The sequence below is a fragment of the Mustela putorius genome, unplaced genomic scaffold (genome assembly GCF_011764305.1).
Source record: "Mustela putorius furo isolate JIRA1106 unplaced genomic scaffold, ASM1176430v1.1 tig00004007_pilon_pilon_pilon, whole genome shotgun sequence".
NCBI classification, from domain to species: Eukaryota; Metazoa; Chordata; class Mammalia; order Carnivora; family Mustelidae; genus Mustela; species Mustela putorius.
Window position 1 is genome coordinate 13,195,282 of NW_025422145.1, and position 12,265 is coordinate 13,207,546.

At 56.4% G+C, this 12,265-nt stretch overlaps 1 protein-coding gene across 1 annotated transcript; it reads right to left on the reverse strand.

Moving 5' to 3' along the window:
• Positions 1-237: 237 nt before the first annotated feature.
• On the reverse strand, positions 238-12,049 carry MMP25 (matrix metallopeptidase 25). The gene is made up of 10 exons (XM_004750586.3): positions 11,819-12,049; positions 11,292-11,424; positions 9,735-9,879; positions 9,369-9,661; positions 3,672-3,848; positions 3,500-3,584; positions 3,251-3,333; positions 2,927-3,079; positions 2,570-2,827; positions 238-2,422 (listed from the first exon to the last, which is right to left on the reverse strand). The coding sequence occupies exons 1-10, from the start codon at positions 11,909-11,911 to the stop codon at positions 2,151-2,153; spliced, it is 1,692 nt and encodes a 563-aa protein (XP_004750643.1). The 5' UTR covers positions 11,912-12,049; the 3' UTR covers positions 238-2,150.
• Positions 12,050-12,265: the final 216 nt, after the last annotated feature.

Genomic DNA, 12,265 nt, shown 5'->3' on the forward strand with positions numbered 1-12,265 from the left:
AGCTCTCAGGTGCTTGTTGACCACTGGGCATCTTCCTTGGAGGAGTGTCTATTCTGATTCTCAGCCCCTTTTTAAACGGGGTTGTTACCCTTCTTGTAATGACATTGTAAGAGTATGTTATATATTCCCGATACAAGTCTCTTTTCACCTATGTCCTTTGCAAATGTGGTCTCCCATTTTGTGGGTGGTCTTTTCATTCCTTATGGTGTCCTTTGAAGCACAGATGGGACCACACCATTAAAAAATAAATAAAACTAATAATTTGACGTGGCATTTTCCTGAAGTATACTAAATACATTTTTAAAAACTAGAGAAGTTTCCACGGAGCAATGATAGTACAGATTTCACCTTGGACGCTGATCCTCTGAGCTCCCCTGGCCGACTTTTGGGTTCCCCTCTCTGCTTTCTTCTCCCACTCATTCCCTCTCCATCTGCTGCCCCAACACCCATCAACTCTGAACCCCACCTTCGTCTACAGAACAGAGTGAGATTCAGGTCTATCAAGCTCTTGTGGCCAAACTCATGCCAGGTCCCTCTGTGCTCAGAAGCAAAGAAGGGCTTTCATTTTCTTTGTCCTCCTGTATGAGGCTTGTAAGATTTTAAAATACAAGTTTCCTCCTCCACCTCTTTTGAAAGGATCCTGACAGAGGCCCGGATTTCTGGATTTCCGGCAGCTTAGGATCCAGGTCATGGACTGGTTGAAGACCTCTGGTTGTTGCCTTCCTACTGGTCGGCTTGTTGCAGCCCACGAACCGACCCCCCCCCCCATCCCCTGACTGACTGACAGGCAGGCAACCTCCCTGCATTCTGGGATTTCCACCCTCAGTCCCCACCCCAGGCAGCTTTGTGGGCTGGAGGGCATCCCAAGAATGGTGCCTAAGTCCCCCACCCATAGACCAGGGCCATCAATCTGACTCTCTGGGAATGTCAAGAGCTTGGCCCCTAGGAGGGAGAACATGGCAGAGACACAGGAAAACCACAGGACAGGGTTCCCAGCTGCTGTCCCAGCTTCCTTGCCCACCTCCAAGCTTACTCAAATGCAGACTTTTGCTCTCAGGATGAGGGTGTGAGGTCTGCAAGTTTGTTTTTGTTTGTTTCATTTGTTTTTTGAGGTCTGTGTTTTTAAGTTCCCCAGGTGATTTTGATGTGCAATATTCCAGAAGTATAGTTCCAGAGGCACTGATTTAGACCCTGAATTCTGTAGGTTTTTGTTTTTGTTTTGAAGTCTGCATTTTTAAGTTCCCCAGGTGATTCTGATGTAGAATATTCTAGAAGTATAGCTCCAGAGGCACTGATTTAGATCCTGAATTCTGCGGGGAGTCCTGCGAGGGTGAGTGAGGTGGTCCACCCACTTATCACCCAGAGGTGCTGAGGAAGCAGTGCCCTGGACTGAGGGGAGCTAAATCCACACCGCACAGAGCTGAGGAGAATCCCAGAGTTCTCCTTGAGGGAAGCGGCAGATACTCTGGTGTGGAGGCATGGAGAGGATTTGTAGGGCTAGGAGGGTGTTCTGTTGAGCGGGGACAGTACTGGGTACAGAGTAGTGACCAGAAAGCAGGTGCATGGGGCCTACGTTGTGGAGGGTCGCCTGGGTGGCCACTGATGTCACCCAAGACACACCTACGTGTGCTCAGGGGTAGTTTCAGGGCTGGGTCTGGGGTCTCCAACCCTGTGGCATTGACCAGTGTCTTGGAAGCGGGACAGAGTGGGACATTCCTGGGAAACTCCGAGCAGCGGGTGGAGACAGAGGCAGTGGTTCAGTTTCCCAGTCAGGCCGTTCCTCCAAAGCCCGAACAGCCCAGAGCTGCTCCTAAGAGCCGCTGTCGTCCTGAAGGGGGTTGTTAAGGCGTCCCTCCGCGGCGGCTGCGCTCTAAGAAATACCAGCTATTCCGGGAAAAGGAGCGTCGGGCGGGAGGAGTGCGCACTGGTACCCCCGCAACCGCGCGGGTGGGGCAAGGGAGGCGACGCCGTGCACCTGACCTGCCCAGTCTAAGCGCCAGCTTTCTCCCCAGTCTCCAAGGCTTAGCTCCACCCACATGCTCCCATCTGCGTCCCTGCAGAGTCCCGCCCCTGGGAAGAGAGGATGCACCTCCGCAGCGACTCAGCACCACCCCCCTAAACACAGACCCGCGGTGGGAGACCCGTCCCCCTTAAGGGGAAGCGACGCCCCCCACCAGCAGGGCCAGAAGGGACAGCAGGAAGGACAGCGACGGCCTCCCTGAGGCCTCATTGATTTCGCAAGAACAATCGCAGGTCCCCGGTTCCAGGGTCGCCCTGGGGGGCCGGGGGGAATGTGGACGGGCGCTAGGGGCCGGGCAGTCCAGCCACTTGGGGCCCATGGGCTGGGGGGAGTCAGGATCGGCCTTGACGCTGCCCTTGGGAAAACGCCAGTAGTGGGCGCCCTTGAAGAAGTAGGTGTCACCTGCGCGGAAGAGAGGAGACACTTCGGGGCCGGTCCAGGCTGCTTCTCCCACCGCGCCGCGTCTCTCCCGAGAGCTCCCCGAAACCCCCAGGAGGACCCCTCTCCCCGTGCCCAGGGCCTCCAGCCCCTCCCAGCACCTTCTCCCACCTGCGTTGCTGACGCTGACATCGTCCGGGGCGTGAGGAGCCCCTTCCCAAAGACTCAGGTCGCGCGGGTAGCCGGGGTCTGGGCGCGCCGCCGCCTCGTCGTAGCGCCAGTAGCGCCCGCCCCGGATCAGGTAGGTCTTCCCGTTCAGCGGCCACGAGAACACGGCGTCCACCTCCTCTCCCGCCGGCAGCCCCAGCTCGGTGAGCGGCCGCGGGGCGCCCTCCAGCTGCCGGTCTTGGAACACCCAGAACTGGGGGCCTGCGGGGCGCGGCAGGGGAGGGCCGCGCAGGTGAGCAGGTGCGCCCCCGCCCCCACTCCGCGGGCGCGGGCCCCAGCGCTGTCCCGGCCCCTACTCACCGCTGAACAGCAGGATGCGGCCGTCGGGATGCCTGGCATAGGCGGCCTGGATGACCTTCACCTCCGCGGGCAGCCCCTCCCAGAAGCGATGGAGCCGCGCGGGCCGGGGGGACACCAGCTGGCCCGAGGGCTGCAGGCGCCAGAACCAGGGGCCTGTGGTGGGAAAGGGGCGGGCGTGGGGGCATGAGACAGCAACAGATCTCCCTCCCGGCGCATGGCTCGGGTAGAGTGGCCTTGTTTTGTGGTTTTAGCCCTTAAAGTGCTGCATCCTGGGGGAAAAAACCCAACTCTGTGGGGTCGGGAGATCCGGAGTAACTGACTCACCTTTGAAGAAGAATATCTCACCGCGGATGTTAGCAATGGCATCGAAATTGCCGTCACATCGGTCGGGGACGGGAAGAGAGGGGCTAGGGAGGAAAGGAGAGGTGAGCAGAGAGGGCCGGGGCTCCTGGTCTCTTGGCTTAACTGTTAGGACAGTCCCATGGGCTAGGGACGCTCACCACGCCCATCTCACCAAGGACCACCCTGAGGTTAGGGACTTCACCCTGGGTCGTGCAGCTGGAGGGGACTCACCTGTCCGGGGGCAGGGCAGGGGGCGGGGGAGCAGGGGCCAGGGGTTTTCTTGTGGGCTTATCGTAGGGGGTTTCGGGCACCTTCCCTGTGGAGAGAGAGTTAGCAAGGCCTGAGTTTCCTGCTCTGCTGCAGCGGAGGCCGGGGACAGAGCACCCCTCTCCCGCCCCCATACCGTAGAGCTGCTGCAGGCCTTCGCGGTCGTCCTGGGACAGGCGGTACTTGTGGGGTTCGCCAACCGGGCCCTGGTAGAAGGGCCTCATAATCGAGTTGGGTGCTGAGGAGTGGCCCAGGCCCAGAGCGTGGCCAAACTCATGGACAGCCACAGCGAACAGGTCAGTCCCCTCGCCATCTGGGGAAGGAGGGAACATGGACTAGACCTGTGCCCCTCCCCCACACCAGGAAGGGAGGCAGCCTGGAAGCCCCTGGAGTGGGGCCTGCTGGCAGAGGGGAGCAACCAGGAGATCCTCCAGAGATGGCTGTCCCCAGACCCTTCCGTGAGCCATTTTGTCCTTCTTTTGTGTGTTCACTTATTTGGTAGATTTTTTTTTTAGTAGCCTTATTTGGCAGTTCTGGAAACTTGGGGAGCGGGCTGAAGAGACCCATGGAAGAGGTTAGGGAAGGGGCAGGAGGAGACAGTCTGGACAGAGGAAGCCGGCCCCCAGGCAGGGAAGCCTGTCCATAAGGAACACTCTGGGGGAAACAGGAACATAGGGATGCATTTCTCTCTCTCCCAGAAGGCCCAGTCCCTGGAGTTTCCCTCCTCTAGGCTTGTCTGTGGTCAGAACTCCCCTCCCATGGTCCCCTCAGCCTCTGTCCCCAAGACCTTCACCCCGCTCCCACCCCCTCAGTCCTCTGTCACCCTCCCCCATCTCCCCCTTCCCACAGCCTCCACCCTTCTCCTGCCTCCCCAGGGTCCTGGCTGCCTTCCGGCCTCTGCAGTCCATCCACCTCCTCAGGCAGGCACTCTCAGACCACAGCCTGCTGGCCCTGGCGGCCAGCCTTGTACCCAGCCTCTCTGACCACAGCCTCTTCCTTGGGGACCAGCCTGGGTGCCAGGATGAGCCTCTTCACGCTCTCAGTTGCTGGCCGAATCCCAGCTCCTCATTGATCCGCAGGCCAGCTTCTTCTCCCGCCGCTGAGAGGCCAAGAGACCACAACAGCAAGATGGCAAGAGAGGCAAGCAGCCGCCCAAGGAGGCCCGATGTCCACAGATGCTGATCGACTGCATGCAAATCTCTAACTTGGGCCAGTGCTGCTGAAAGTGGGTTTATTGGAAGGGACCTGGTGATCTGAAAAGCAAATTTCTCTCAACCCCTAAGGGCTGCTGGATGAGAGTATAAGAAAGAAATGGGTGAGCAAGTCTTAAGAAGAGTAGTGAGTACGTGCCCACATTTTCCTCTCATAAAACCTCTTCTTCCTGTCCTCATTTGATGGGTAGGAAACTAAGGCACAGGGAGGTCGAGTCCAGTGATGGTATAGCCAAGTCCTCTGCCTACACCGTCCTGCCTTTCAGCAGTGACTTCAGATGGTCTGGGTCAAACTGCACAGGTACTGAAGAATTTTGTTGGCTGTGGTTTTCTTATTGCCCTGGAGCCTTTTTCTGAGAAACTGGAGGAAGTTTGGTGTCCACATCAAGTACATGTCCTTCTTCCCTCACCTCACCCCTCCTACCCCTGCTTTGCCTCTCCTCTGGCCACACCCTTCCTTGCACCTTCTCCTGCTTTGCAGCTGGGGGAAGACACACCACTGCAGCCCCAGCCATGAGATCCCAGGTGGCCTTTCTTCGGGGTCCTTGACACCTCCGCTCAGCTCTGCTCTAGACCTCAACGGACAGCTCCTCTGTGCTCTCCATTAGCCTGAACGCCAGGCACATGGCCCCTCAGGCTGCACCCCAGCTCTGGCTCCCAACTCTTAGGTGACAAATGCTGACAAATGTGTTTCCTATTTCATCAAGACAGGCCAGCCGATGTAATCTGTAACTTCCTGTGTGCCTGGGCAGACAGCTCCACCTCCCCCACACTCACCTCCTGCCCTGCCCTGCCCTGTGCAAGGACCTTGCTTCACTTACCTCCAAAAGGACAAGAACAATGCCCCACCCATCCCTCCATCCATCCCTGCATCCATGTGTCTATCCATCCATCCATCCTTCCATTCATGCATGCATCCATCCATCCACCTGTCCATCCATCCACCCACCTGTCCATCTATCCAGCAATCTATCCATTCATCCATCCACTTGTCCATCCATCCATCCATCCACTTGTCCATCCATCCAGTAATCTCTGCATCCATCCATCCAGCAATCTATCCATCCAACCATCCACTTGTCCATCCATCCATCCATCCATCCATCCATCACCTGTCCATCCATCCATCCATCCATCCATCCATCCTTCTGTCCATCCATCCACCTGTCCATCCACTTGTCCATCCATCCAGCAATCTATCCATCCATCCATCCACTTGTCCATCCATCCATCCATCCATCCACTTGTCCATCCATCCATCAATCTATCCATCCATCCATCCATCCATCCATCCATCCATTCACCTGTCCATCCATCCAGCAATCTATCCATCCATCCATCCACTTGTCCATCCAACCATCCATCCACTTGTCCATCCATCCAGCAATCTATCCATCCATCCATCCACTTGTCCATCCATCTATCCATCAATCTATCCATCCATCCATCTACCTGTCCATCCATCCATCCACCTGTCCATGCATCCATCAATCTATCCATCCACTTGTCCATCCATCCATCCATCCATCCATCCATCCATTCACCTGTCCATCCATCCAGCAATCTATCCATCCATCTGTCCACTTGTCCATCCATCCATCCATCCATCCATCCATCCATCCACCTGTCCATCCATCCATCCATCCATCCACCTGTCCATCCATCCAGCAATCTATCCATCCATCTGTCCACTTGTCCATCCATCCAGTAATCTATCTATCCATCCATCCATCCATCCATCCATCCATCCATCCATCCATCCACCTGTCCATCCATCTAGCAATCTATCCATCCGTCCATCCACTTGTCCATCCATCCATCCATCCGTCCATCCACTTGTCCATCCATTCATCCATCCACTTGTCCATCCATCCATCCATCCATCCATCCATCCATCCATCCACTTGTACATCCATCCATCCAGTAATCTATCCATCCACCTGTCCATCCATCCAGCAATCTATCCATCTATCCATCCACTTGTCCATCCATCCATCCATCCATCCATCCATCCATCCATCCATCCACCTGTCCATCCATCCATCCACTTGTCCATCCATCCAGTAATCCATCCATCCATCCATCCATCCATCCATCCATCCACCTGTCCATCCATCCATCCACTTGTCCATCCATCCAGTAATCTATCTATCCATCCATCAATCTATCCATCCATCCATCCATCCATCCGTCCATCCATCCATCCATCCATCCATCCATTTGTCCATCCATCCATCAATCTATCCATGCATGAATCTATTCATCCATTCCCCATCTCTTTCTTTCTTTTGGCTCACCCAACATCACAAAGTGCTCAAGTCTCCCTCATCCTAAGCCACCCCAGTACCTATCTGCCCGCCTCACCCACCTGACCTTCCCTAGCAAGTTCTGTGGTCAGTGGTCCAAACTCAGTTTTCACTTACTCAGCCCCTCTCACGCCTCATTTCACGCTGGTCAGGACTCCTCCCCCACCTGCCAAGTCTGTAGGCACCAAGGTTACTTTGTCCTTAGATGATCAAATCCAGGCCCATGTAACATACTGGCCTGGTTGCTGCCCTGCCTACTGCTGCCTGAGTCCCTTGTCACTCTCATTCCTGGTCACCTGTGGACCTGTTCTTTCTCCATTTCCCTTGGTTCCTCCTCTCATTCTCTCCTCCCCTTCACTGTGGGGCTCTCCACAGCTCTGTGCTTGACCTTCACATCCTACACTCCCCTCCCAGAACCTTACCAACCTCTGAATGCCACCAGGCCAGCTCATAGAAGCCTGTGCTCATAGTGCTACTGTGTGCGGGGCTCGTGTTGACAGCTATAGGGGAATTACAAGCCCACCTGCCAGCAGGTACTATTATAACCCCCATTTCTCAGATGATGAAACTGAGCCCTGACCAGAGTTCGCTTCTAGCCAGTGTGCTTAAAGGCTGCGTTACACAACCTCACTTCTGTGGATGCTATGGGCACCTCGTCCAAGTCAGAGCCTGTGTGTCCCTCTCCCGGATGCCCCCCACCCTGGAAAACAGCTCTCCCTCCTGGCCAGCCTCCCTGCCACGGCTTACAGCCAATGGCGGCTTGTGGAGTGACTAGAAGACCTGGAACCCTGACCTCCAGGCGGGACCAGCAATGTGGGTCGGGCTCCTCTCAGCTGAGACCACATCCTGACTTAGCTGCTTTCCCTAGCCCGCTTTTATTTCCCTTTCCTTCGAGAACATACCCTGAGAAACTGCTTGCACAAGAACTTTCATCTTGAGCTGCACTAATGGAGAACCTGACCCAAGTCTGAGAAGTCCCAGTTCTAGAGCGAGACACTTGACCATGAAAGCATCGCCCACATTGAATGGCCCACAAGGGCAGCCAACGCGCAGCCAACCTGAACTCCCCTCTGCCTTCCGAGAGCCTGTCCTTCCACCTCCAGGGGCCCCTGAACCATCACCACTTCCTCCCACCCCCTCTGCCCCCAGGGTTCAGTTAGACCCCACTCTTTGCCCATCCCGACTCAACTGTCCTCTGACTCCTATCACCATCTTTTCTGGACCCTGCAGCCAGTGGCGTTTCCAGAATGCCCGACCTTCCATGGCCCCCAATCCCTTCCTCCATCCTCCCCATTCTGTCCCTGTGCTTCCAAGGCCCTCTGTGTTATGAGACACACCATCCATCTGTTCTCTACAGCCTGCCTCCCAACACTCTATTTCAAACTCCCAGCCCCAGATGGCCCCCTGTGCCCCTCCCCCTGATGACCTGGACTCAGCGAGCTCACTGACTTGCTCTTTTCTCTGCGTCCTCCCCGTAGTCCCCCCATACCCTGGGGGAACAGGACCTCATGTGCTAGTTGGCCTTCAGTATACATATGTGGGATGAACAAAGTCACCACTTCTAGGAAGCCCTGTCAGTCAAAGGCTTTGGGTAGGCCTCTCTTCTGAGCACCGGAGGCTAGAGGACTTCCTCTGCTAGGATTCCCCCAAGTTGCATCACAGTGTGTAGCAACTGCCGGTTACTATTCTGACTCAGCTGCTGGAAGGAGCTGTTTTCACCTCTTTAAGTCCATAGCTCAGGGCTGGGATGCCTGAGAGGCCTCGGTGATGGGTAATTTTCCGTGTCAACTTAGCCAGACTAGGGTGCCCAGTGGTCTAGTCAAACACCAGTGTAGATGCTGTTGTATAGGTTATTTTGTAGACGTGATTAACATCTACAATCAGTGGACTCTAAGTAAAGCAGATTGTGGGCCATGGTGGGTGGGCCTCGTCTAAGCAGTTGAAGGCCCTAAGACCAAAACCAGAGGTTTCCCAGAGAGAAAGGAATTCTGCCTCCAGATTGCAACACAGAAATCAAACCTGGGCTTCCAGCCACCTGCTTGCTCTGCAGATATCAGACCCAGGACTGCAGCACCAACTCTCACTTGAATTCCCAGTCTTGTGTACCTGTCCTACAGATTTTGGGTTTGCTGGCCTCCACAATGCCGTGAGCCAATTCCTTGAAATAAATCACTGTGCACTCACACACACGCAACCTACTGGTTCTGTTTCTCTGGAGAAGCCCAACCGCTACAGTCTCCATCAATATATGTGATTGAAACCGAATTCTTAAAGACAGACCTGAGGAGAGCATGTCTCAGAATAGGGAGATCATACCTTTTGAGCCGTAAGTCCAGGTCTCCTCATCATCAAAATGAGTGTCCCCAGAGATGGGGTGCTCCCCGGGGAAGAAGGCGTGGGCGAGGGTACCTCCCTGCCCGTCGAAGGGATAACTGTCCTGGTGATATGCCCGGGCGAAGTCGATGAGGATGTCGGGTTCTGTTGGGTCCTGAGAATCCAGCTCCTGGAATCTGAGGCCTGACTCAATGCCCCAGGTGCTCAGGGCATGGTGCATGAGGGTCCGCACTGTCTCCGCGGTCAGTGCTGAGCTCTGGGGGAAAGAGCGAACCCTGGGGAGACAGAAGGCAGCTATTCCATGCCAGGCCCAGCAGGCAGGCGGGCGGGGTGTGTCCCGGGACCTACCTCCACGTTAGGGTTCGCTTCTCCCACTTGCTGCTGCTCAGAGCGTATCGGCGCCGGCGCCGGCGTCGCCTGACCAGCTCGGCCACCCCCAGCACATCGGGCAGGGAGCAGCGGGGCCTCTGCATGGTGGCCATCGTCACGCGGTCTAGGAGAAAGGGTTTGGGGGGAAGGGGATCAGCAGTAGGACAACCTGCTCTACCCCGTTGTCTACCTGTAGCTACCAGCTAACTTCCTACGCAGACACACTGAGGCTTAGAGACGTTAAACAACTTGACCCAGGAGGCCCCGCGGCTTGGATGTGAACACGGGCTCTCCAGGTCTGGTAGCCAGCTCGGGTCAAATTGGGACTCTGCTCTTCAGGGCGGTGTCACCCTCTTAACTGAGCCCTGGACGGACTGGCTGCCTCCATGTGGTGATCAGATCTGGGATCTGGGGTTCCTGGTTCCCTGGGCCCCGGTGCCTGGACTCTGGAGAAAGGAGCCCCAGGGTTGCATGCAGATTCCTCTCATAGAGGCCGGAGCCCCTTGGAACATTGCTCGTCCATACCTCGCACTGTAGGTCCCTAGTCCTCACCACATCCTAAAATCCAAAGCCCCCAGGTTTTGGGGTGTCCAGTATCCCAGATTAGATATGCCTGGAATCCCCTTTCCTAGCTCAGCTCTCTTCCCAGCTGCCCCCCCATCTTCAAATGAAGATCAAACCTCACCTTATTGGTTGAGGTGACAAAAAGTATCCAGTGGACAGGACAGAGAAAGGCCCTACCTCCCTTGTAGATAGCCAGCATCCCCCAAGTTCTCTCTTCCCCGCTCAGTGCTACCTCCAAAATATGTACCCTGGATTCAATTGCCTCCTTCCTGGTCTCCACTCCCACCCTCCAGTCTCCATAAGCAAGCAGAGGAAGCTTCAACTGTAAAGCCAATCCAATGGCCTCCCTCCTTCAAACCCTCCAGTGGTTTATCATGCTTGTAATCAATCCCAAACACCTTTTAACCATCGCCACCCACCCCATTCCCAGTCAGGTTCTTGTTTAACTTTTTAATCTCTTCTCCTCACAGGTACACCAGCTTGAGCCTACCACAGGGTCTTTGCACTTCCCCAGGACACTCTTCTCCCACATTTTCCCATGGCTGGCTCCTCCTACTTGCATCTTATGAGTTCTTTATGTCATGTGAGCTCCTCTCAACCCATGACACCTTCCAGAGTGATCTGCCCTGACTAGCATTTTATCTTCTTCAAAACACAAATAACTAACTGAAATTATCTCGCATATGTCTGTTCGCAAACTGTGTGTGTGAGTCCCATGAGAGCAGGGACCTTTTCTGCTTTGTTCATCACTGCACCAGCAGAGCCTAAAATGGCCTTACACGTAAGAGATTCTTAGCAAATACTTATTGAAAAAGGAATGCCTGAGAATCTTATGGGTTTGGCTCCAAGACCAGCGTTTTGCAGATCTTGTGATTCAGGTGCATGCTGAGGTTTAGCTACTGCTGGCTAATGGTCAGGCTGGGTGCAGAGGCAGGGCTGCGGAGGGTTGGGGAAGGGTGGGGGTCTACCTACCCAGGATGCCTGTCTCAGGTAGGCCAGCAAACCTCTGCATGACCTTGATAGCATCCCTCAGCTTTGCAGGGCTCTGCAGCTGGGCTTGGGCAGGGTGGGGTGGTGGCAGATAGCCATAGCGGGTCAGCCACTCCTAGACCAAAGGAGGGAACAGGTGAAGCGGGATGAGTGGGAGAGACACCCCCTTTCTACCACCATTCTGGAAGCTGCCCCCCCTTGCCCCACATCCGGGCATCCGGAGCACAGGGGGGCACAGGGGGTCCCCAGGTGACCGCCTGTTGTCTATCTCAAAGCCCAAGCTCTCCAGACCTGGCTTGTGTCCGGACCCAACAGTCCTGTCCTCCACCTCCCCATCCCTACCCCTCAACAGATCTTCAAATCCCAGCCCCCGAAAAAATGGGGCCAAGAATCTGGGTTCCCCAGACCCCATCCCCAGTCACTCTTTGGCAACTGAATCAGCCCCCAGCCTCATCCGGACCCCACCCCCACCCCGCAGATCCTAGGAGCGCGAAGACCCCAGCACTCACCACTCCCAGGCTCACGTCCTGAGCGGAGGGCTCCGGGGCGCTCACCGGCGACGGCGGCAGCAGCGGGAGCAGCAGCGCCAGGAGGCGGAGCATGCCCGCGGGGCTCGAGGGGGTCTGCCCAGGGCCGCTCTGGGGACCTACGGGAGGGGGTCTGGGGCCCGGAGAGGCTTGGGAACCCCGCGCGAGGTAGGAGGGGTGGGCTGGAGCTCCGGGGGCCGCGCTGCGCGCCCGGGATCCTGAGAGGCACCACGCGGGGTACCTGGAGACGTCCCGCGGGGGGACCAGGTGGGCCGGGGTGGCCGCGGGTCCCGGGAGGGTGGAGAAGGCGTGGGAGGGGGCGGAGGTGCAGGCTCCGGGTGCGCGGCGGCGGCCTCTGAGTCCCCGGCCGGCTACGCAGGACCCCGCGCTGCGCGGGCGGCCCCTCCCTCCGGGCGGGGCAGGGCGGCC

What these genes read in the sequence shown, in the direction of transcription:
- MMP25 (XM_004750586.3), bottom strand. Translation starts at nt 11,911, where the DNA reads ATGCTCCGCCTCCTGGCGCTGCTGCTCCCGCTGCTGCCGCCGTCGCCG. An exon ending in CCTGCCCTGCCCCCGGACAG is followed by an intron (nt 3,334 to 3,499) that starts GTGAGTCCCCTC and finishes TTTCCTCCCTAG; the next exon opens with CCCCTCTCTTCCCGTCCCCG. An exon ending in TGTCAGCGTCAGCAACGCAG is followed by an intron (nt 2,423 to 2,569) that starts GTGGGAGAAGGT and finishes TCTTCCGCGCAG; the next exon opens with GTGACACCTACTTCTTCAAG.